The sequence below is a fragment of the Buteo buteo genome, chromosome 1, assembly GCF_964188355.1.
Source record: "Buteo buteo chromosome 1, bButBut1.hap1.1, whole genome shotgun sequence".
NCBI classification, from domain to species: Eukaryota; Metazoa; Chordata; class Aves; order Accipitriformes; family Accipitridae; genus Buteo; species Buteo buteo.
The window spans coordinates 42,796,767-42,820,431 of NC_134171.1; the positions used below are offsets into that span (position 1 = coordinate 42,796,767).

A 23,665-nucleotide genomic window follows, 5' to 3' on the forward strand; every position below is an offset into this window, starting at 1 on the left:
TGAATGAGCTGCTGCCCTTGTTATTCTGGTTAGTACATTTTGTTTTGTCTTATTAAAGGACGCATGAAATACTTGTGAAATATTAGCATAAAATGAGAACATAATTAGCATGTTTTGCATATAAGCAGCTAAACTTGGTGGGTATGTTTAGTAAAGATGTAACTAGCAACCCATGTCCAAATTAAGACAAAGTCTACCATCTATCTAAGGTTAGTTCACAACATCATGGTTAAAACATCATCTAGATTCTGAAGTCAACAGTCAACATAGTAGCATGCCACTTAGTGGCTTAGGATATCACTGAACATTTTATAAAGGAGTACATTAATTGCTGTCAGTAACAGCAGCAGAATCACAGGACTTTACATAAAATCACAGGACTTTAGTAAAAATAAGAATACTTTAAAAAAATCTTGTTGATAGAGGGGGATTACAGGGAAGATCTAATGCTGTGATACATTAAAAACATGCTTGGCTTTGCTTCTCAAAAGACATTGATACTTACTTTGCTATTTAACAGCTATTTAAAGCTGTCAAGATCAGAAAAAGGAATTGGCATATACAAAAATCTTAATTTGCATTAGACAGGGAAAAAGTATTCCTAGCTGCATGCTTTCCCACCCGGGGAAACCAGCAGTTCAACTAGATGGATCTATGTGATCTCAAGAACAAAAGTATCAGAAAGTCTACTGTTTACTTTCCTTTAATGTTGTGACTAACAGTATGTCCATATTAACAGCTTCATTTCTACAAAAGGATTTTGCACATTTTTTTTTTTTATGTTTTAATACAAATTTTTAGCATAAGATGATTTCATTGTTCAGCCGATGTCATAAAAGCCCTGAACAGTTCACAAGTTTCATGCTTCCTGACTTCTAATGTGTCTAATTATGAGATCTGATATATCTAATCACCAAGGGTTCGACGTGCTGCTTTAGTTGCTCGAGATGCTCTAATATGTTCTTCTTTGTGATGATCCCCAAGACAATCCTGAAACAGATCATGTTATGCTAATAACTGTGTGTGAAATCAAATAAAAAAAGTTCTAATCATAATGAAAAAGGATTAGAGCAAAACTAAAAAAAAAAAGAAAAAAAGAAAAAAAAGAAAAAAAAAGAATGGTTGCAGGAAAGCTAATGAGATAATTAAATGAAAAATGATTTGAAAGTCAGTACCCTTTCCCAGACATTGCCTTTTTTCTTTTGCTCCCAAAATGCTGAACACAGCTGGGTCTTCAACCACCCCAGAGCAGTATGTTTCTCATATCAAATACACGTCAGGGAAGCATACTTCATGTCTTCTCCCCAAATTCACACCTCTTCAGGTTTTAGAGGCACTGAAACTAAAATCTACTTTATTTCCTTTGTTTAACAATTATTTCTCCTCACACATACAGATAATTATTTGCATTTCAACAAGGCACAATAGATGAACAAAGTAATAACTGTAAAGTCATAACAATTGAGGTTTGAAGCTACACTACAGAGCGGGGTTATCTGGTCTCCCTAGAAAGAGACAAATTCAGACAAATTTCTCATTCATAGCAGTATAAATAAAGAGCAACTCCCTGGAATGTATATTCTGGTACAAATTAGGAAGGGTGAGGCTCAGTTTTTATATATCTCTATGTTTGTCACAAGCACCAATTTCTGCACAGTTCCTATTCCAATCTGGATCGGAACCAGTAAGCTGATGTGTGTCTTTATATGGATACATTCAATTTACAGAAAATTGGCCAAAATATAGATCAGTCCTTGATGTCCAACATGGCTATATGCCATGGCTAAATACCACTAGTACTAGTATTTACTATATGATCTTCTTGTAATGGACAGTGTGCTCGTGGAATATCACAAGTTTGTAAATTGAAATATGACAACAAATATGAATATCTGAAAACAGCTAATTATTAAAGCCATCCATACTTGCTGCCACTTTACCATAAAATAGTTTAAAATTTATAGTACAGTGTGACACAGCTTTGCACGATTAAGCTTTCATTAAGAGTCAATTTTAACATCAATGTCAAAGTTTGAGCACTCAACCACAGCAGAAACTAAGAAAAAAAAACCATCACAGCAAATATTCTTCATTGATTTTTTATCAACTCGAATTTCCCTCCCCAAAACAAGAATAAAAGCATGTCTGCACTGACTTCTAAGTGTCAGATCATTATGTCCTTTCCCCATCAGAGAAAGGTTCTTAAAATCATTTATGCTTCTGAAAACATCTACTCGCCGTTCAATACAGGGATGCATTGAAGAAAAAAAAAACAGGAAAGCATTTTAAATAAATTTGTTTTAAAATACATCTGAAAAAATACAACTTGGAAACCAATGTGATATAGAAATATTTGCCACTTTTAGCAGCAGTCCTTTTGCTCACAGCGAAACAAAGAAAGCCCCACCTATATTCCAGGTTTCTTGGGTTTTGTCCCATGTACCTTGATCCTAAATAAGGTGCATTAGCAGACAATGTTTCATTCCCCAGGTGCCTTAAAAGACATGCCAAAGAGAAAGCAAGATACTATGGTAGGAGCTGCGATGTTGTGTGTCAAGTGTTTAATGCAAGAGGTACAGGAAAGCAGAATGTTAAAGGAACAGCTACACAGAAAAAGATCATGTAAAAAAATGTAGTTTAGATAAGAGGCAATTATAATGAACATTTATGTTTCCATGCCTAGGTCTGATTTATTTAGTGGGTAATCACATGACAACTCCCTATAGTCTCATTTACAAACATTCTAAATCTTAAAAATACTTTCTTGAAATATTTTGAAGTGTAGAAACAAAAGTTGCAGATTGAAGTTCCAGAACTAGTAGCAGTTATTTAGTTGTTAGTATTCCAAAAACAAGAGCTTGGTGGTAATCGCCATCACTGAAGACCAGAAAAGGAGATACTGACTGGATCACTGTCTCCCTTACTTTTATGAACCCAGGTATTTCTAGATGTTCAATAGCTGATACATTGCATGTTGCCAGAACATATATGAACGAGGATATACAGGCCTTGGACTGTGTACCACACAAGACTAAGTTTCTGTGACACAAGTTGCGTCTCCTCCACATGCAAGTTGCGCACAGAAAACTTGCTGAATGAGAGCTAACTTTTAACGGAACATCTTAAAATGACTGTCATCACCTGCCTGCTTACTTGGAATACAAGGGAGGAGTAAGAATTTAAGAGAGGTGCCACAGCACAGCACCTTCTTAATGAACAGTTAGGGTCCTCAGTTGCAGTACCAAACTTACGGGTTCGAATACCATGATCCTGGAATATATCCTGGTTCAAATACCCTAATCCTGGAAATGAAAATCACTGTATCTAACAAAATGAACAGCATTGCTGCCACTCGACTCACCCGTTGTGTGTTACAAGGCACTGCCTCAGACCCAGCTTCCGGAAAATATCCACCACTATTTCCATTGGTGTGTGGTCTGTCACGGTGAAAGGGCTCATATCAAGTATGCTTCTAAGCTTCAAAGGTCGAGGGCTTTCTGCTGGAAGCGATGGGGTATGCTGGGCAAAACAGACCCTGGAACTGCCAACAATCCCTTCCTGCTTCTTTCTAGCACTTTCTTTAAGAAAAAGAGGGGAGGGGGGGAAACAGCAGAGGAGGAAGAATTTACATTCTTGGAGTAAGATAATTTAGTGCAAACAGACAGATCAATCAACACTACCAGACTCTGATGTTATTCTCTAGATGCTGATATTCTGATATATGCTATTTTGATGTGTTTCCATAGCCACTGCTTTATGCCTAAGAAGTGTTTGTGCAGAAATCACAAAAACCATCTACCATACAGCTTTAGCCATTCTTCGGCTACTACTTTTCTCACTCCAGTAAATAACTTTTGTTAACTATAAAGAGGTGGAAAGACTTAAAAAAATAACATAGGCAGCTGCTGAAGAAACTGTCAAGGGGAAAGCCAATCTCAGTTGACAGGCCCCCTGTCATGATACCAATGGCTGTAATTATTGTTGGTTTGAAACCAAAGAACTCATTTCTGATCACTCTGAAAAAGTTGTTTTCTTGTTTATAATGAATTTATTTAGCTTTTTTGAACTGGATCCTCTTCCTTTTCACGTCTTCATCACCTTGCTGACAACAGGATCCCCCCCATACTCTGAACTATTTCACACAATGACTCTCATAAGCCAGCCAAAATCTAAGACTAAGCAACTTGCACTGTGCAATCTCAGCAGCTGAAATGAGTCTTTACTGTGAAAGTGTATTATTAGAAGAATGCTCTGCTATTCCCCCATTTACTCTTAAGTAAGTGTAAACTTAAACCCGTATGATGTCTATAATAATTTCCAAGTTTTGGATATTCCTATACGTCCTATATAGTGTATTACCATAGTATACACAGTACTAAGACCACAGGCAAAAAGTTTTACTGAAGTAAACAGTGTTGTGTTCACAAAACATTTTTTTTAAGAAGTTTCAGGAGACTTTTGTGTCTCTTTCTTCAGTGTCTTTTACAAAGACATACTTGTCAATGTACCATCTTAGGAATTACGAAAAAAAAAAAGTTTAAGATGCAACTTTCATCACTGATTTCATGCACCAAATGTTACAGTTTTGTAACATTTTCTCACATAACAATGATTTTTTTCCTTCTGTTAGGATAGTATCCTCAAAATCCACAGAATTTTTGCTGCCAGTGCACACAGCATTGTCACAAGTATCACACAAGTTCTAATACTCACCCAGAGAAAGAGGGCCCAAACAGGGCTTGTGAGCTCATGTGCCCAGGGCCAAATTTCCCATTACACAAATTGAAAAACAGAAACCTAAAATAATTAACATTTTGCTTATCTCTCCATAATACAATCTTAGTTGTTATAACAACACTAAATAACATACTGTCAGAGACAAGTACGATATACATTTAAATTAAAAAATTACTTGGACAGTAATTCTCACAAAATCCTGCTGTTTTAAAATGAGAATTACTCAATTTTGAAGAAGTAAGTTAGCGTAGCATCACTTGAGGAAAAGAGATACTAGGAAAAGCTTCAAAACAAACAAAAATACCAGAGTAGATAATGTTTTGGCCTACTTCAGTATGTTAACTTCTGTTTTTTTGACAAAAAGATTATAATTTTCTCTATTTCAGAGCCTGCTACTGAAGATAATCATATACTTCAATAAAGGAACAGACAGTCTGTGTGAGGTATCTGAACCTGAAATAAGTCTAGAAACACACATTATTTAAGCTATAAATTAATTCAAATTGGCATATATTATTATCATGCAATGCTGGAAGATCATTACCTATTGCAATAGTTAAATCTCTTCTTAGAGCAAAACCCACTAGTCTCTGTGATTCTTTTGACATAATAACAGGAAAACCATTATAGCTGGTTTCGTTGATCAAGTTTTCTATGTCTTCAACTGTCATATTATCCTGCGTCAGAACTGCTAAAGGTGGATCGCTTCTTCGAGGTCTCATAACGTCAGCAGCCAGTGTGGTGTGAGTAAATTCTTCCTTTGCATCCAAGAAAGGATATCCATTCAGTCGGATGTGTGCCTCATAGATGCCTTCCCTACCAAAGGCATCTCCTACCCACTTACTGGTCATGACTGCAGCCATTAGGGGCACAATATATTCCAGCCCTCCTGTTAGCTCAAAGACAATAACTACCAGGGACACAGTCATCCTTGTCACACCACCTGCAAGAAAAATGGTAGCCAGTAACATTCTAGTATCAGATAATAATGAATTTAGAATTCCCTGCCTTCCTGTTGAGAACTACAAACATAACTTTGCCATTAAAGGTCATCTGACAAACATCATTCTGTCTAATACAAATAGGAGCAGACAGGAAAAATTAACACAAAACTTTTAGAAGTAAAAAAAAAAAAAAAGCTTTAGGGAAAATTCCTAGAAAGTTAGAAAATAAAAGGATTTGAAAAATATGTGCTGTTATTTCTTGTAAACTAAGAATAAAACTATGTATTTCTCCACACCACATCTAGATTAAAAATACTGTGAAATGCAAGGAAATTCAGTAAGATAAGAATTTGGAAAAAGAACAGAACGAATGCAGGGAAGTCACAGGTAGCAGTTCAACAGCTATGTTGTCCAAAGGATTAGGAATTTAATGCTGTTGCCAAATCATAAAAGCTAAAGAGATTTCTTTTCATCAGCTCAGAATTCTTTCTCTTAGACAATGGGAAAAGACAGGGATTGTATTTCTCTTTTGTTAGTATTCAAGATGTTTTTCCTGCCAAGGTTTCTGATGCCATTATCTTCATTGAATAGAAGAATATGGTCTTTCTTTCAATACATTCAGAAGTGATTCAAGTTGAACTATTAAAAACCAAAACAACCTCTCCAAAAACTAAATTTGTACCACTAGTTTATTTGATCACTCAAATGCACTCTTCCTTAAGGAAAAGGTCTACTTTTTGCAGAATCTGTACTAATAGCTTTTAAGTTTAATTTCTAAGGCAACAAAGTTATAAGCTAGGACGAGACAAGGCCTTCAAAAAACCTCTCCTAGTTTAGGTGCCCAACTTAAGTCTCTTTCAATGGAGCTGATTTTCAACAGTTTGTAAATCAGACTTGTTCAAAATACCTCAAGCTGGACCCCCCAAATCATTAAACACTTCTGAAAGTTTTGTTTGGACTATGGATTTCAAGAACATTTTTTGCAATTCATGTAGATGTGGCAGCTGATCACGTCACCTCCTTGTAGTAGTTTCAACAGTACTTCACTCTGCAGATCCTCTACTTCATAAATTTCAAGGAACTGATTTTTCTGACTGATGCAGTAATGACACCTCTTGATACCAAAAAGAGAAAGCAAACACTACTATTTAAATTCTTCTATTTCTCATCAGTTTGAATTTCACGTTAGTCCTCAGATCACAAGGATCTGATGGTGTCTTATAGAGATGTGAATGTATTATTCTGCAGAGAGAGAAGTCCACATAAAAAGGTGTTCCAAAACGCATACATTTATATTTCCTTTCATTTTTTAATCATTATTTTGGCAACATACAAGAAATCAGATAATTGTTTACTCTGTTATATTTTATTTACCTAAGCACGCAGCAGCACCAACCATGGCATAAAGACCAGGTGTAATACAGTCAGCTCCAACTTCACACCACTCCTTGAAAATGAACCAGTCATGATGGTAGTAAGCCAGCTGCTCCACTGCAATTCCTACAATCCTTCCTGCTATTGCTCCAATTGCCATACTAGGTATGAACAACCCAGATGGAACCTGTGACAAAAACGTAAGAACTACTGTCATGCTGATGGGAACATACATGATGCATTGTTTTATAAGTAAACTTTTTTTTTTTTTTCCAAAAGAGATGCAGATACTCAAATTGTCAGGTTAAAACCATGTAAATTGACCTTGCAAGGTTAGTAAAACTTAACACAATGCTATTGATACCTCTGATCAACCTGGCTGGCTGAATCCATTTTATGAGTACATTTGTTTATATTTAACTGTATTTAAAAGCAAATCTACCAATACAGGACCACAAACCAGACTCTCAGTGGCAACAGCAAAATTCTTACCATATGTGTGTCCAATCTAAGCTGTGCTACTAGTACTGAAAAGTCTTCCTTACAACTTCCCATCTCCCTTATTACTTCATGCTTCTCTGAGTCAACATTCACTTACTAAACAAACTTTGCACATACGACTGCCTTCCTAAACTGCTTCCTAAAACTGCTGTAACTTAGAAGGCCAACTAAATAGGTGATTTTTAAAAGAGGCTTTGCTTACTATATTGCAGTTTCCCATACAAAGGAGTGTATATAGAATGCTAAATACACCAAGAGAGAAAAAGGCAGGACAACTCCCAATGCAAAAAGTAGATAACAGTACTGTAAAAAAAAAAGTTCCTACTGTAATTTAAATTATTTAAACTGTTTTTCTGTTACTAACTAAAAACTGAAAAGGCCACACAGCCTTGTTATACCAACGTGGCTTAGTAAAATATTATTGCAAGTCTTGCTTTTATCAGCAGCTTCATAAGGAGTGAGGGTTCATCTGAGAAACTGCTGTTGTGTATCTTTTCTCCTCCTTAGGAAGCTAATCTTTTTTCCAAAAAACATACTGGTGTCTACATGTCTCATTAAACTGGAAATGCCCATTAATTCTCCTCATAGCAGTTATTAGTATCAAAATATTTTCTACTGTGACTGAGGTACAGATCTGACTACATATAAGTAGTAGAATTTTTACTTTTTGTCTAAATGCACCTAAACCCATCTTGTCAAAATAACTTCATTAAAAAAAATTGCACTCCTGGTGTAACAGGACACATAGTTAAATTTTTTTCCACTGTACAGCTGTGAAATTTAAGTATTATGCAATTCCAAACTATAGATCTTGCCACGGAAACCAATAGGTGCAGAATTGTATTTCAGAATCTACTCACATTACTGGTGTTATTATTGTTATTATATTGCCAATATTTACAGTTGCAAAGATGATTTCTAACAGACAAACCAAGGACAAACAAACATAGCAAACTTAGTGTTTGAAAGCCAGCAGCAAAGATTTTGGGGAAAAAGTTTAATTATCCTTCATTCCCGTCCTGAATTACCTAATATTTCAGTGCTGACAGAGACAACTATTCAATGCTATCATTTTAGGGTAATATCCAAATTGTGCATTTATACCGCTACTGTTATTTCCCACAATTAATCATGTATCTAAACCCCTTTCGAACTGTTAAAATCCAATTTTTTTCCTGAGTGAAATTCTTTCTTGGTGAACACTTCAATAGCACCCTGAAAAAATAACATTTCAGATATAAAAGTAATTATATAAATCTTTGAAATTGCCTCAGACTCTAGTCTGCTACAGCAGTATGCCACAGAAATTCAGTCACCACATGGAAATGACATCCAAATTGTTTCTGGTACTTGGTTAACATAACTTTTTTATGCATCTAGCTCCTTCTCTTCTTTCCATCACATGTGGATAACAGTTACAAGTCTAACTGTAATTATGATTTTACAGCTGCATTCATTTGCATAAACCTCTGAATCACAAGTCACAAAGTAGAGAGGAACCTTCATTGAGAAGGAGCAAGGAAAAAAAGTTACGTTCTACCTTGTCTCAGCTTTCTTCTCCAGTCCATGCCAACCTAACTCAAGTTATACTACAGAGGAAAAGATTTGTTCTGTGGCACATGCATCATCTTTGAGACAAGCAAGGAATCAGGATATGTGTGCGACTTTCAACTTCTTTGGTAGTGCAGTTGCATACCAGCTAGGTTCTGAGGCAAAGCTGTAATCCCACCCCAATTGTTGATCGTCAGCATTTAGACATGTCCCAGTTTTGGCTGGGATAGAGTTAATTTTCCTTCTGGTAGTTGGTATAGTGTTATGTCTTGGATTCAGTATGAGAATAATATTGATAACACACTGATGTTTTCAGTTGTTGCCAAGTAGGGTTTAGACTAAGTCAAGGACTTTTCAGCTTCTCATTCATGCCCAGCCAGCAAGAAGGCTGGAGGGGCACAAGAAGTTGGGAGGGGACACAGCCAGGGCAGCTGACCCAAACTGGCCAAAGGGGTATTCCATACCATGTGACGTCATGTCCAGTATATAAACTAGGAGGAGTTGGCCAGGGACGGTGGATCACTGCTTGGGAACTAACTGGGCATCAGTCAGCAGGTGGTGAGCAACTGCATTATGCATCACTTATTTTGTATATTCCAATCCTTTTGTTATTATTATTATTGTCATTTAATTATTGTTAGCATTATCATTATTAGTTTCTTCCTTTCTGTCCTATTAAACCGTCTTTATGTCAACCCAAGTTTTTTACTTTTTTTTCCCCCCATTCTCTTCCCCATCCCACTGGGTCGGGGGGAGTGAGCGAGCAGCTGCGTGGTGCTTGGTTGCTGGCTGGGGTTAAACCACGATGACACAGTAATGAGTCTACTAATAAGAAGCAGTACAATATACATACAAAAGCCTGAAAGGAAAAAAAAAAAAAAAAACACAAGACAAAAAACCCAAACCACTGCCATATCAGCTTCTTGGTGATCCCTGTTCACGGCAGTAAGAGCAGCAGGAATCACCATGCTGCACAGGCGGCAGCTAAGTTGCTTTGCTCAACTCACAGGAAGACAGTTCCTGTGGGGGAGACATCTGTTTGCGTACGGCTACAGCTCCAGGAACAGACCTGGAGAGCCCAGAGGATCCTTAATAATGATTTAAATGACAAAATTGTCTTCTTTTGTTTTTCCTTGGAATTTTGAATTTTCTTCTCCTTTCATAGAAATAAAGCTTAAAATCCAAGAAATATAACATTAAAGTGATGCCCCCTTCAGCAGATACTAGCTGACATTCTAACCAGCCATATGCTTTAAAGCTTCAGAGAAATGTATGTAGCACAGTCCCGTCATTGACAGCAGCATGACTCTTTGCCTACTGGCAAAGTAATAAATATATTCTTACAACTTCACAAAAATATTTCCACCAAATTGCAGATGCTGAAGTTCTGAGAAAATGAACCAAAACCAAATGAAGTGTAAGCTCTACCATTCTGTAATCTAGTGAATTGTAATACACAAAATGTGATCCTGTGGTGACAACCCCATGAGAAGGAGCCAGATGCACACAAACACATGAATGGTAAAAAAACATGTTAGAATGCTTAGAAGTGCAGAGCCCCAGATATAAGTAAAATACAGCATGTGATTACAAACCAATACAACAGATTGGAGTGGTCACATTAAAGAATAATGTCTGAAATTTTGACCTGTGGAAGACTAGCAATTAAAATACACACAATGGATTTCTCTTACCCATCAACCAACATATGGGAAACAAACACAAGTAACAGACTGCAACATCTTCTAAGATATCAACACATGAGAAACAACATAATATTGTTCTAGCAGTTGCAGAATGACAGAATGGTTGGGGTTGGATGTGACTGCTTCAGATTGTCTACCTCTGCTCAAGCAGGGTCTACTACAGCAGGCTGCCCAGGATTGCATCCAGTCAGGTTTTGGCTATTTCAAAGGTGGAAACTCCACAAGTTCTCTGGATAACCTATTCCAGTGTTCAACCACTCTCGCAGCAAAGAAGTTGATTTCTTATGCATGCAGTTACACGGAACAGCAATGTAGACTTAAAAGTTAATGCCAGTTTAAACATAAACCCTGGTTAGTGAACATTCTACAATACGTTTGTGTTAAGACATGTTTGCTAATGATGTAGTTGCAAAAAACTACAAAGGGAGCCTGACGAGACAGAAAATGATGAAGGCATGACAGTTATACGTCATTCAGAGAACAGCCACAGCTTGGAGAGAAGCTGAAGAGAGCTCCAAAACAGATTTACAAAATGACCGGGAAAAACAAAAATTATGCTGCTTCGTAATGGAGAAGAAATTCCCATCACAGTCACATAAGCAAAGCCCGCTTTCTAGTCATGACATAGAATACTGGAAATTTCAGGAAAGAAATCATCGTTGGCTCCCTTTGACAGTCTGCAGTAATTACATTTATGTGATAAATGAGGAGAGGAGATTTAAAAAACCCCTACAAGTTGTTCAAGAGGTACAGTCTTTTATTCTTCCATGTGACAGAACTAAGGAACCTGAGTGGTTATGTTTGAACTCAGCTGAAGTCAGCTCTTGGAAATTTTATAATCATCCTTATTGCTGAATCAGGCCCATACAAACAGCCATCCACCCACACAGTTACTGTTCCCTATGAAATTTAGCACATGTTTCTGTTCAGCTGAACAAAGGGCTAGTTTGAATTTAATTAAATTTAATATTGTTTTCTACAAGACTTGCTTATTAATCAACAGTAAAAAGACTTTTTTTAAGAGAACTACACATGAAAAAAAATTCTATAAACAAAGCTGCTGGCTTTGAGAGATGGAAAATGAGAAAGGCAATAATTAAAGTAATCACAGCAGACGATACAGCCACTGCATTCACACTTACCTTGATACCAAAGGTGAAGACGGTCATGATTATTTTAAATATGAGTGCTAAACACAACTGCCATATAGCTGAATAGACTCCAGTGCCTGCTGGACGGTCAGGAATATCATCTACTATTTTGCTCGCATTCATATCATTTCTGTAGTCACAGAGGGAAGAGGATTCTAATGGCCCACAGTCTGTGAAGAGCTCCTTAATAAGCTCACTGGTGTTTAGCCTTGTATATGGATTAGGAAATGCAATGACAGCTGTTATTGCTGCAACAATAATAACCTCCAGGACAGGATACTTCCCAAATTTTGTAGATTTGCGTCGACGACACCATGCAATGTTTGCTCGGATGAAAAATGCTCCCCAGAGCCCACCAAATACTCCCAGAAGAATAAAAGGAAGCAGTTCAAAAAGGTACCAAGGAGTGTGATACTCCACATAAAAAAGAACTAGGCGGCTATTACCAAAAGGATTGATGGATCTTAAAACAAATGCAGCTACTAAAGCAGCAAAAAAAGATCTCCATAAAGTTTTCAGTGGGAAATAGTAACTGACCTGCAAAAGGCAATACATAGGAATTATTAGTGATTCAATTAAAAATACTGGAAAGACTGGTTGATGCACATGTTACAGTACTGCTGCTCACATGGTATATGCTAAAACAAAACCCAAAACCTAGTCTTATTATCAGTATTATTCCTATCACTTGGAGCACTGGTGCTCCAGAACATACTACATTTTTAAAAAGCTCTATAACAATTCATACTTATATCAGTTTTAAAGTCAATACTAAAGCAGTATTGAAACCACTGCTGTTTTAAGACTGTTAGGAAATAATGCGTAGTATTTTATGTTTAAAAGCTTCTCTGTTTATAATTATCTCTTTCTAGCATTCATAAGAACCAGACTGCATACTAGTTGCTCTCTCAAATTTCCTGCTAATACTGTTTCGTCTCCATTCAATCTACATTGAAAGGTTTCTGGCAGATGTGTTATTTTTATGAAGTATGACTAAAACATTAAAAAAAAAATCCTCAGAACAGAACATGCAGTTTCATACTTAAGCCCCACATAGCTTGATTTGAATTTCAAGAGTTTTCTTCTGAGCTTTTTTGGATTTTTTTTTTTTTTTGCAACAAAGAAATTCCTCAAAATCCCCTAATGATATAGCAAAATTACACATAAAACAATATTTTGCTTCCTTTTTTCAATTCAGAGATTTTTAGATTTTTAGTTTTCTTTAAAAATGCTAATGATCTAAATAACATTCTTAGGTATTCTGAAAACAACTAATGAAAACTAATACAAAACAGAGTCCAATTGCCTTGGAGGTCAGTCATAGCATATTTGCCTTTTTAATAATTAACATATTTAATTGTGTTTAGTGTCTGAAACTTTAAGAAAACTAATGTTGAAAAACTTGCTTCACAAAACTGTCCAATAGGTTTCTAAAGCCTCTTTCAAAATAAAAAAGAGCCCAATTTTTCATTTTTTTTTTAGAATACACCTCTAGAGTGAAAAACTGCTGTATCTCTATTTGTATGTAAACTGCAATTATTCACTGACTCAGCCCTTCTCCAGAAAAATATAACTAAGAATAAAGCAAAGCTGACATTCATCCAAAGAAAAGAAAAAGTATCTCTAGGAGTTTGCTGGTCACAGGACTCTTGACTTTGAAATGTGAGTCCAAAAATAATTTCCTTCTTAGGAAACACTCCGCAGCTTAAAGGACTCTAAGATTATTCATGCTAAAAGAGATTTTTTTAAAATATCTATCCTTCAGTGGCATCTCTTGACATACCTCCTCCAGACTGAAAAGGACTCCACCAATTGGGGCACCAAAGGCTACAGATACTCCTGCTGCTGAGGCAGCTGACAACACCTGGAAAAGAACAACGGTGAGGGGGTTTTTTTTCAGTCTGTGATACACTTTAAACATGAAAAACAGAATCTCATTATAGTTATCAGTCTCTTCTATGTTTCTATCAAGGACACATGGACTTGCTAACAGATAAGCATCAAGGAAGCGTATCAGAATACTCATAGGATGTGGCCACAGCAGCCACCAACCAGGTACTAGCCATGATGAAGCCAAGGACGCTGCTCAAAGCCTCCCCAGTGAAGCATCCCAAGGGGTCTATGCTGCAGTACGAAACTGCTGATAGCTCATTTTCAAGAAATTGTATTAAGTTTTCTCTGCACTAGAGCAGGCAATTCCACTGTGTCATAAATCAAGCAAGCGGGGCTGAACAGGGAACTCCTCATGGAGCTCAAGAGGAAAAAGAAATTGTTATGATCTCTGGAAGCAAGGTCAGGCTTAGTAGGAAGATTACAGAGCTGTGGTTCATATATGCAGAAAGAAGACGTGAAAGGCCAAAGCTCAGTTAGAGTTGAAACTGGTCAGTGTTGTGTCAGATAACAAGAAGGGCTTTTTTTAAGTATGTTAATAGCAAGAGGAGGTCTAAAGAAAACATTGGACCGATACTTGTGGAAGATGGTCATCTGACTAATAAGAATGAGGAAAAAGCAGAGGCATTCAATGTGTTTTTTGCCTCGGTCTTTAATAATACTAATAGACCTTGGGCTGCCTGGTCCCCTGAGTTAGAGGACCACAAGTGTGGCAACAGTGATCTTCCGTCTGTGGACACCAGAATTGTAAGGGACCAGCTGTATCAGTTGAACGTTCACAAGTCCATGAGGTCTGATGGGATTCATCCAAGAGTACTGAAAGAGCTAGCAGATGTTATGGCAGGACCCCTCTCAATCATCTAACAAAGGTCTTGGGAGTCTGGGAAGGTCCCTGCTGACTGGAAGCTAGCCAATGCTCTTCCCATCTACAAAAAGAGCATGAAGGAAGACCCAGGGAACTATAGACCTGTTAGCCTAACCTCAGTTCCTGGAAAAATTATGGAGAAGATTATACTGGGTGCTATTAAAAGGCATTTAAAGAATAATGCAATCATCAGGCACAGTCAACATAGGTTCACAAAAGGAAAATCCCATTTAACTAATCTGATAACCTTCTATGACAAGGTCACCTGCCTAGTGGATGAAAGGAAGGCAGTGGATGTAGTTTTTCTGGATTTTAGTAAGGCTTTTGATACCATCCCTCACAGCATCCTTCTGGACAAGTTGTCCAGCTGTGGGATGAGTGGTTTCAGGGTGTGCTGGGTGAAGAACTGGCTGAATGGCTCAAAGGGTTATAGTGAATGGGGCTACATCTGGCTGGCAACCACTGGTCACCATCAGTGCTCCTCAGGGGTTCAATTCTAGGGCCAGTTCTGTTCAATATACTTATCAAAGATCTGGATGCAGGAGCTGAACGCACCATTAGCAAGTTTGCTGATGATACCAAACCAGGAGGTGCTATTGAATCTCTTGAGGGACAAGATGCCTTGCAGAGGGATCTAGATAGATTGGAGCATTGCGTAATGATTAATGGGATGAAATTTAACAAGTCCAAATGGTGGATTCTGCACCTGGGATGGAGTAACACAGGGCACAAGTAAAAAAGGGGAGAGGAGTGGCTGTAGAGCAGCCCTGCAGAAAAGGAGTTGGGGGTGCCGTCAATAGCAGGCTCGCTGTGAGTCAGCAGTGTGTCCTGGCAGCCAAGAGGGCAAACCCCATCCTGGGGTGCATCAAACACAGTGTAACCAGCCAGTTAAAAAAGGTGATTATCCTGCCGTATTCAGTGCTGGTGCAGCCTCACCATGAGTATTGTGTGCAGTTCTAGGCCCCACAATTTAAGAAGGATGTGAAGGTCCTTAAATGCATCCAGAGGAGGGCAACAAAGATGGTGAAAGGGGTGGAGGGCATGTCCTATGAGTTGCACCTGAAGACTCTGGGCTCGTCTAGTTTGGAGAAAAGGAGGCTGAGGGGTGACCTCATTGCTCTCTACAGCTTCCTGAAGAGGGGATGTGGAAAGGTAGATGCCAATTTCTTCTCCCTGGTATCCAGTGATAGAACACAAGGGAATGGTTCAAAGCTGCATCAGGGGAGGTTTAGACTGGACATTAAGAAGCATTTCTTTGCCGAGAGGGTGGTCAAACACCTGAACAGGCTTCCTAGAAAGGTGGTCAATGCCCCAAGCTTGTCAGTGTTTGGACAATGCCCTTAACAACATGCTTTAACTTTGGGTCAGCCCCGAGTTGGTCAGACAGTTGGACTAGATGATTGTCATAGGTCCCTTCCAACTGAAATTATTCTATTTTATTCTATTCTACTCTATTCTAGATGTGTGTGGCACAGAGGTCCATCAATCACAAATATTATTCAAGGGACATAAATCAATGTGCCTTGGTTTTGGCTGTGATAAGAGTTAATTGTTTCCCTAGTACCTGGTATAGTGCTATGTTTTGGATTCAGTATAAGAATGTTGATAACACACTGATGTTTTCAGTGTTTAGACTAAGTCAAGGACTTTTCAGCTTCTCATGCCCAGCCAGCAAGAAGGCTGGAGGGGCACAAGAAGTTGGGAGGGGACACAGCCAGGGCAGCTGACCCAAACTGGCCAAAGGGGTATTCCATACCACATGATGTCATGCCCAGTATAGAAACTGGGGGAAGTGGGGCTGGGGGGAATCGCCGCTTGGGAACTAACTGGGCATCAGTCAGTGAGTGGTGAGCAATTGCATTGTGCATCACTTGTGTATTCCAATCCTTTTATTATTATTACTGTCATTTTATTATTGTTAGCATTATCGTTATTAGTTTCTTCTTTCTGTTCTATTAAACTGTTCTTATCTCAACCCACAAGTTTTACTTTTTTCTTTCCCCGATTCTCTCCCCATCCCACTGGGTGTTGGGGAGTGAGTGAGCGGCGGCACGGTGCTTAGTTGCTGGCTGGGGTTAAACCACGACACAATGACAGACTACATAGCTTTTGTATCAGTCCTGGAGATTTGCACTTGGTAGTCTCCAAGCAAAAACTTGCAAAAAAGTTCTGAGGTGAACTGAGATTAAGGGAGAGATTAAGAGGAACTGAAGCAGCACAGAGTCCTACAGCATCATGGATGAATTACATTCAATATATGCAGATGGTTAAAGTGCATGCTAATTGTAACAATATTGGACAAATTCCTTGCAAGAACACTGACCCCCAGGTAGTAGCCCTTACGCACCTGTGGAAGAATACACAGAGAAGCTCAAAGAATTATTACATTATTCGGCGATGAGCAGCTAATCCACAGGTAAGTTAAATGATTTAAGAATACACAGCTTGGAAACAGCAAGTGAACCCAAATTTCCCATTTCTGCAGTCTCCTTCTACAAGTATAGAAGTTGAGCCTGAGAACTGAAGCACAGCTGGGATGATACCCTTTTTTATTTTACAGTATTAAAATTTTATTGAATTAATAAGAATGTTAAGACTTGCTACTCTTTATGACTATACTTGCTTTCATTAGCATGGCACTCTCTACTGGGTTTACGTGACAAGGTTTTGGTAGCGGGGAGGCTGCAGGGGTAGCTTCTGTTTAGAAGACACCAGAGGCTGCCCCCATGTCCAACAGAGCCGGTTCCAGCTGGCTCCAAAATGGACCCGCTGCTGCCCAAAGCTGAGCCCATCAGTGATGCTGGTGGCATCTCTGTGGTAAGATACTAAAGAAAGGGTAAAAAACACTGCACAGCAGCTGTGAGAGAGAGGAGTGAGAAAAAAGTGAGATAAACAGCCCTGCAGACACCAAGGTCAGTGAAGAAGGAGGGGGAGGAGATGCTCCAGGTGCTCGAGCAGAGATTCCCCTGCAGCCCACAGTGAAGACCCTGGTGAGGCAGGCTGTCCCCCTGCAGCCCGTGGGGGTCCACGGTGGAGCAGATCTCCACCTGCAGCCCGGGGAGGACCCCACGCTGGAGCAGGTGGATGTGCCCTGAAGGAAGCTGCAGCCTGTGGAGAGCCCACACCAGAGCAGGCTCCTGGCAGGAGCCATGGCCTGTGAAGAGGAGCCTATACAGGAGCAGGTTTTCTGGCAGGAATTTTCTGGCACCCTGTGGGGGATCCAGGCTGGAGCAGTCCATTCCTGAAGGACTGCACCCTGTGGAAAGGACCCATGCTGAAGGAGTTTATGAAGGACTGTCTCCCATGGGTAGGACCCCATGCTGGAGAAGGGGAAGAGCATGAGAAGGAAAGAGCAGCAGACACAAAGCGTTACAAACTGACTGCAGCCCCCATTCCCCATCCCCTTGTGCCGCTTTGGGATAGAAGAGTCAGGAGTGAAGTTGAGCCTGGGAAGAACGGACAGCGGGGGCAAGGTGTTTTGAGTTTTGTTTTTGTTTCTCACTATCCTACTCTGTTACTGATTGGCAGTAATCTTCCTCAAGTATAGTCTGTTTTGCCTGCGATGGTAATTGGTGAGTGATCTCCCTGTCCATATCTTGACCTATGACCTTTTCATCTTATTTTCTCCTGCTGGCTGGCTGAGGAGCAGGGGTGAGAGAGCATCTTGGTGGGCACCAAGGCTAATCCACCACACTCTCACTAACAACAGCAAACTGAAAGAGCAAAAACACAGTTGTCATCAACCCTTTTCCAGGAATACTTTGTTCACGGGTTCAAAAGTCCTCTGCTGTCCTCACAGCTGAAGACATTCATCAATTACCAAAATGCAGAACCAAGAATAGAAAGAATTTAAGTAAAATCAAATGGTCTCTGAGGTGGGAGAAACACAAACTTACTCTGACATGGAAACAATTTACCTTGGAGAATGCTAGGGATAATCCATTGTTCTTAACACAATAAATAACTACTGATAATCCAAGCCTAAACACTGTCTGATAGAACAAATACCGTCTTTTCAACAAATCAGTGTAAATGCATGGATATTCAATACATCCTAGAAATGCTTTTACAAGAACTTACCTCTCTTTTTTTAGCTTCATTTGTGCTGTACTTTGGAAAGAGGTAGGAAAAAATATTCCCACAGCAGCAGGCAACATGTACCAAGGGACCCTCTTTTCCTAAACTCAAACCTGATGCGACAGCCAAGACTAAAGTAATTGTTTTTATCATCAAAGTCCACTTCCCTAAGTAACCTCTGATGATGAAGCCACTCAAAATAGTTTTTATCTGGAAGAAAAAGAAAATAATATCTGTTACTGTATTCTGCTTTCATCAGAAAATAATTAATTTTATCATTTTAGCTGCTTAATGACTAACTTTATCACACTTTAAAACATGTACTGTTCAGATTGCTACACTGAATCCATTTGGTTGCCAGAGGCTTTCCATTTGCAGCTTACTCTAAAACACTGGACAATAACATACAACAACATTATCAATTACATTTAGTAGAAAATTAATCTGCAGTAGCTTCTAAGACTGCATTCATAGGTTTACAATGTAAATTATCAAGTGAAAGTCAGAAAACTCCTGAAGGAAAAATAGACCTGCAAAAACTATACTCAGGGTCATCTATTGTAGCCATATCACATCTGCACTGATTCTACCCCTCTCTGTTTTGTCCTTATGTTTTACCTTCTCTACATAAAAATTTAACAGTAGATTTCTTGACATAAAGATGGAAAACATCAGCCTTTTTTCCACTAGAAAAGATGTGCCACTTGCCTAAGGTATTACTTTGCCTAACAGTGTCATATTAGACTGGAAAATATGCCCATATATAGGAAATAATATAGTTATCATAGGAAAGGACAACATGTCTATAAATAGGATGTACACAAAACACTGGGCAGCCTGTCTAGAAAGAAAAGGTTAGCTAAATTTGGAAACCAATTTAGGATGAAATCTCTTCTGGAATAATGGCACAGAACTACTCCAGGCTTATTCAAAGGCAAGATTTGTCTGTCAACTTCTACAATACACATACATAAAGAAATATTTATAGAATGACTGGAGAAGTGAGTCTGACCAGACTTTGACTTTGGGTTTTTCCCTCCCATTCTGTGTATAGTAGCACACAGCAATTTAATAAAAATAAAATAAAATAAAAAAAGAGTTTTTGAGGATATTACACACTTTACTTTGTGACTGTTCGATGGTTAAAGCCAATGCAACAAAAGATCAACTGCTGTATCAAAGGACGTGTATTCTGTCAATGAACCACTGCTCTCTTACCAGTGTAAAGAGGGTGGGGACTGGGGGGAGGTTTGGAAATCACTCTTCAGAAGTCTACTCTCTCAAGCTAAATGCTTCCTTAAAAAGTAGTCCAGCCAGAAGCATGCAGCAAATGCTACAAACTCAGGAGAGTCTCTGAAATTTGGGGTTATTCTTCTCAGCTACAATTAGCACAATTACATTATTTCAATTTGAATACTTGTATTAATGTATTTCAAAGTCACAGAGCGCCCCCTCTTGCCTTCCCCCAAACCTGTAAGGCAGCAGAAATTTTCACATTAATATGAAACATCTATAATGTATGTATTAGTTAGACCTCACCTCAGGTATCCCTGAGCCACAGGCATAGGGAGCAAATACCTTCACCAGAGAAACCGCTAAGAAGGCAAAGCTCAAAGCCCAGAAAATGTACATTATGTAGTTCATTATGTATGAACCTGGACCCTAAAAGCAAAAACAAAAACCAAAAAAAAGTTAGAATATAAATTTGATGTAGGAGCAAAATCACTACTTAAAATAACCCAGAAGTACTCTTGCTGCAAAGTAGACTTACGCACATATTTTGAGGGACAGTAATTATTACCAAGCCAAGAAAGAAAGAGCTTTGTTTGAAAAGCATAAAGTCATGATACCTGCACATCAGCAGACTGGGTTATACAAGGTAGAAAGTGTTCTAACACTTTATCTTAAAAAGAAAAAATAAACATAGCACAGTTGTGGGATTTTTTTTTAATAGCTATTAGCTGCTAAAATCTACTGAATACTGAGTAAAACTTCATTATTTAAAAAAATATATGGTAGAAAAAATAAAACCAACCTATTCTTAGTTATCGGAGACCACCACAAATTTTATTTTTATGGACAACTAGACCAGCACAAATACAGACTGGGTAACGAGTGGATTGAGAGCAGCCCTGTGAAGAAGGACTTGGGGGTATTAGTGGATGAAAAACCAACTATGAGCCAGCAATGTGCACTCGCAGCCCAGAAAGCAAATCGCACCCTGGGGTGCATCAAAAGAAGCGTGACCAGCAGGTCGAGGGAGGTGATTCTGCCCTTCTACTCTGCTCTGGTGAGACCCCACCTCGAGTACTGTGTTCAGCTCTGGGGCCCCCAACATAAGAAAGAGATGGACCTGTTGGAGCCAGTCCAGAGGAGGGCCATGAAGATCAGAGGGATAGAATACCTCCCCTGTGAGGACAGGCTGAGAGAGCTGGGGTTGTTCAGCCTGGAGAAGAGAAGGCTCTGGGGAGACCTTATAGCAGCCTTCCAGTACCTAAAAAGGGCCTACAGGAAAGATGGGGAAGGACTCTTTATCAGGGAATATAGTGATAGGACAAGGGGTAAGGTTTTAAACTGAAAGAGGGTAGATTTAGATTAGATATTAGGAAGAAATTCTTTACTGTTAGAGTGGTGAGGCACTGGAACAGGTTGCCCAGAGAAGTTGTGGATGCCCCATCCCTGGAAGCGTTCAAGGCCAGGTTGGATGGGGCTTTGAGCAACCTGGTCCAGTGGAAGGTGTCAGTGCCCCTGGCAGGGGGATTGGAACTAGATGATCTTTAAGGTCCTTTGCAACCCAAACCATTCTATGACTCTATGATTTTTTTATGTATAGTTATGATCAAGAATAGAAATTCTTGTGTTATTAACAGTTCTGTACTTTCATAAATTCCTTACATCTGCAAAACTCCAAGCCCCCTTGCAGTGCATGAAAAGCACATTTATTACACTATAACCTATTTATTAATTCAAATGCTGAAAAATGGAGCAGCCAATACAACTCAAATCCATGTTTAGTACCCTAATCTTAAGACCATTATTTTCTTTCCATGTTCAGTCAAGCTACTGAGCAAGACCATCAAAGAATGGCTATATACTCACTTCTGCTTGCCCAATTATTAGTTCTGCCCATGTTTTCCACTGCGGACATTTATCTCTCTCTTCAAACGTGGTCTCATTTGATCCCCAACAACACTGTTCATGGTTAAACCACAAAGCACTAAGGCAAATGCCTTCCTTAAGGTCAGTCATCCAGTCAGCAGCAATGTCAATTAATCCTGCCAATGCCCCTGTTGTAGAAACAATTTTGTATTAATATTCTAGTAAATAGGAATAACACACATAGTTAAAATGAAGAAATGCGCTGGTACTAATTGATGTAAATTGAAATCACAGAAAACCTAAAGAAGTAGACATTTAAAATGTTACTGATTTCCAGGAATATATCCTACTTGCAATATGGTAGGATTAGTATTTGTTGAAGAATCTAGTACCTTGTATATTTCCGGAGTTAAATGCATCTTTTTTTTTTTTTTTTTTTTTTTCCTATGCCACAGTTCTCCACCAGTCCACTGAAACTAAGGAGTTAAGAATCAAAAGAAGACTGATACATTTTTGTGATGAAAAAGACAACAGACCTTCTGACAAAACTACCTTGCCATGCCTCAGAGAACTCATGAACTATTCTACTGTGTTTTGTACAGAACAGCATCTTTGGAAAAAATAATTCTTACCTTGCCAACACCTGTTTTAGAACAACATAAATAAAACACCAAATAAAACCTGATGACACTCATGTGATCCATATACAAAATGACTTCATTCTGTAACATGGTGAGCATGTAAAATTCCTACTGCAGGTAACAAACAGCATGGACACTAAGCAGTTCACAAACTCAAAGCTTAAGATGGATTCTGTGTTATAACTACATGCAGAAAACTTGAAGAATCCTCAAAAACATGCATTACTTAGGAAAGTGCTTCAAAGGATTTAAACAATTAAAAAACCCCTTTATTTTACAGAAGTAAAATAATTTTTCATGGTAGTGGTATACTGAAAAACTACTTCTAAAGTCAGTATTTTTGTGAGCATGCACAACTGTTAATTAGTTATAATTTACTATTTTTAAGGTATTAATCACTCCTAGAAACAGCTGTCTAGAGACAGCCACAATTTACTTGTGTAAGTTGGTAGTAAAGAATTACCTCTGTCTTACTAATTTATATTTACTAATCTTGACAGACCCTCAGTTTGAGATCCTGAGCCAATCAACGTCAAAGTCAAAGGCAATATTTCAGTAGAACAAAATTTCAACCAAATTAATTAAAATACATAAACATAAGATCTCCCCATAACTGAAATCAAGGTTGTATCTTTTAAGATTCACTAGACACATACAACAGAAAGCAGTTGAAACTGAAAAACCTAGGAAAGTTCACAGCCAGAATTTGCTCACTTTGATGCTCAGAAACATAGTAGAGCAATTTTAACATACATAGCAGCTTGGGAGGTGGAAACACAGCACTGCACATTGCCACCCAAATTATCACAAGCAATTTCCATCAATTATACACTCCCAGTTTGTACATTCAGAGGCATATAAACATGCTACAAACTTTGCATATATATTAACTTATATGTGATTTCTGAAAGTGATTATGTATATATCTAAGTAGTAATTATACAGTTACCATGCCTTTTTAACAGGCATGGCCATACTCTGCAACTAATCCAATTTTCCTAGCATTTAATCTAAGATCTCTGTTTGAAATACTTTTTTGGAAAAACTGAGCACAAAGTTTGTGACTTCTCACTCCTGCAAATTTTGGTCACTCCAAACTATGCTCATAGAAAGCAGCACTGCATGACAG

The 23,665-nt window shown here is 38.5% G+C and overlaps 1 protein-coding gene across 9 annotated transcripts in view; it reads right to left on the reverse strand.

Moving 5' to 3' along the window:
* Positions 1–23,665, reverse strand: part of CLCN3 (chloride voltage-gated channel 3) — a 75,893-nt gene that overhangs the window by 3,911 nt on the left and 48,317 nt on the right. For 6 of the 9 annotated variants that reach the window (XM_075028653.1, XM_075028708.1, XM_075028662.1 and 3 more), the window contains 9 exons: positions 21,896–22,083; positions 20,336–20,458; positions 18,800–19,006; positions 13,748–13,828; positions 11,956–12,501; positions 7,056–7,242; positions 5,282–5,680; positions 3,362–3,578; positions 915–990 (listed from right to left, as the gene is read on the reverse strand). In XM_075028653.1, the coding sequence (XP_074884754.1) occupies positions 915–990; positions 3,362–3,578; positions 5,282–5,680; positions 7,056–7,242; positions 11,956–12,501; positions 13,748–13,828; positions 18,800–19,006; positions 20,336–20,458; positions 21,896–22,083 (2,024 nt within the window). The remainder of the gene's footprint in view (positions 1–914; positions 991–3,361; positions 3,579–5,281; positions 5,681–7,055; positions 7,243–11,955; positions 12,502–13,747; positions 13,829–18,799; positions 19,007–20,335; positions 20,459–21,895; positions 22,084–23,665) is intronic. The other 3 variants (XM_075028690.1, XM_075028717.1, XM_075028727.1) reach the window with 2 other exon arrangements.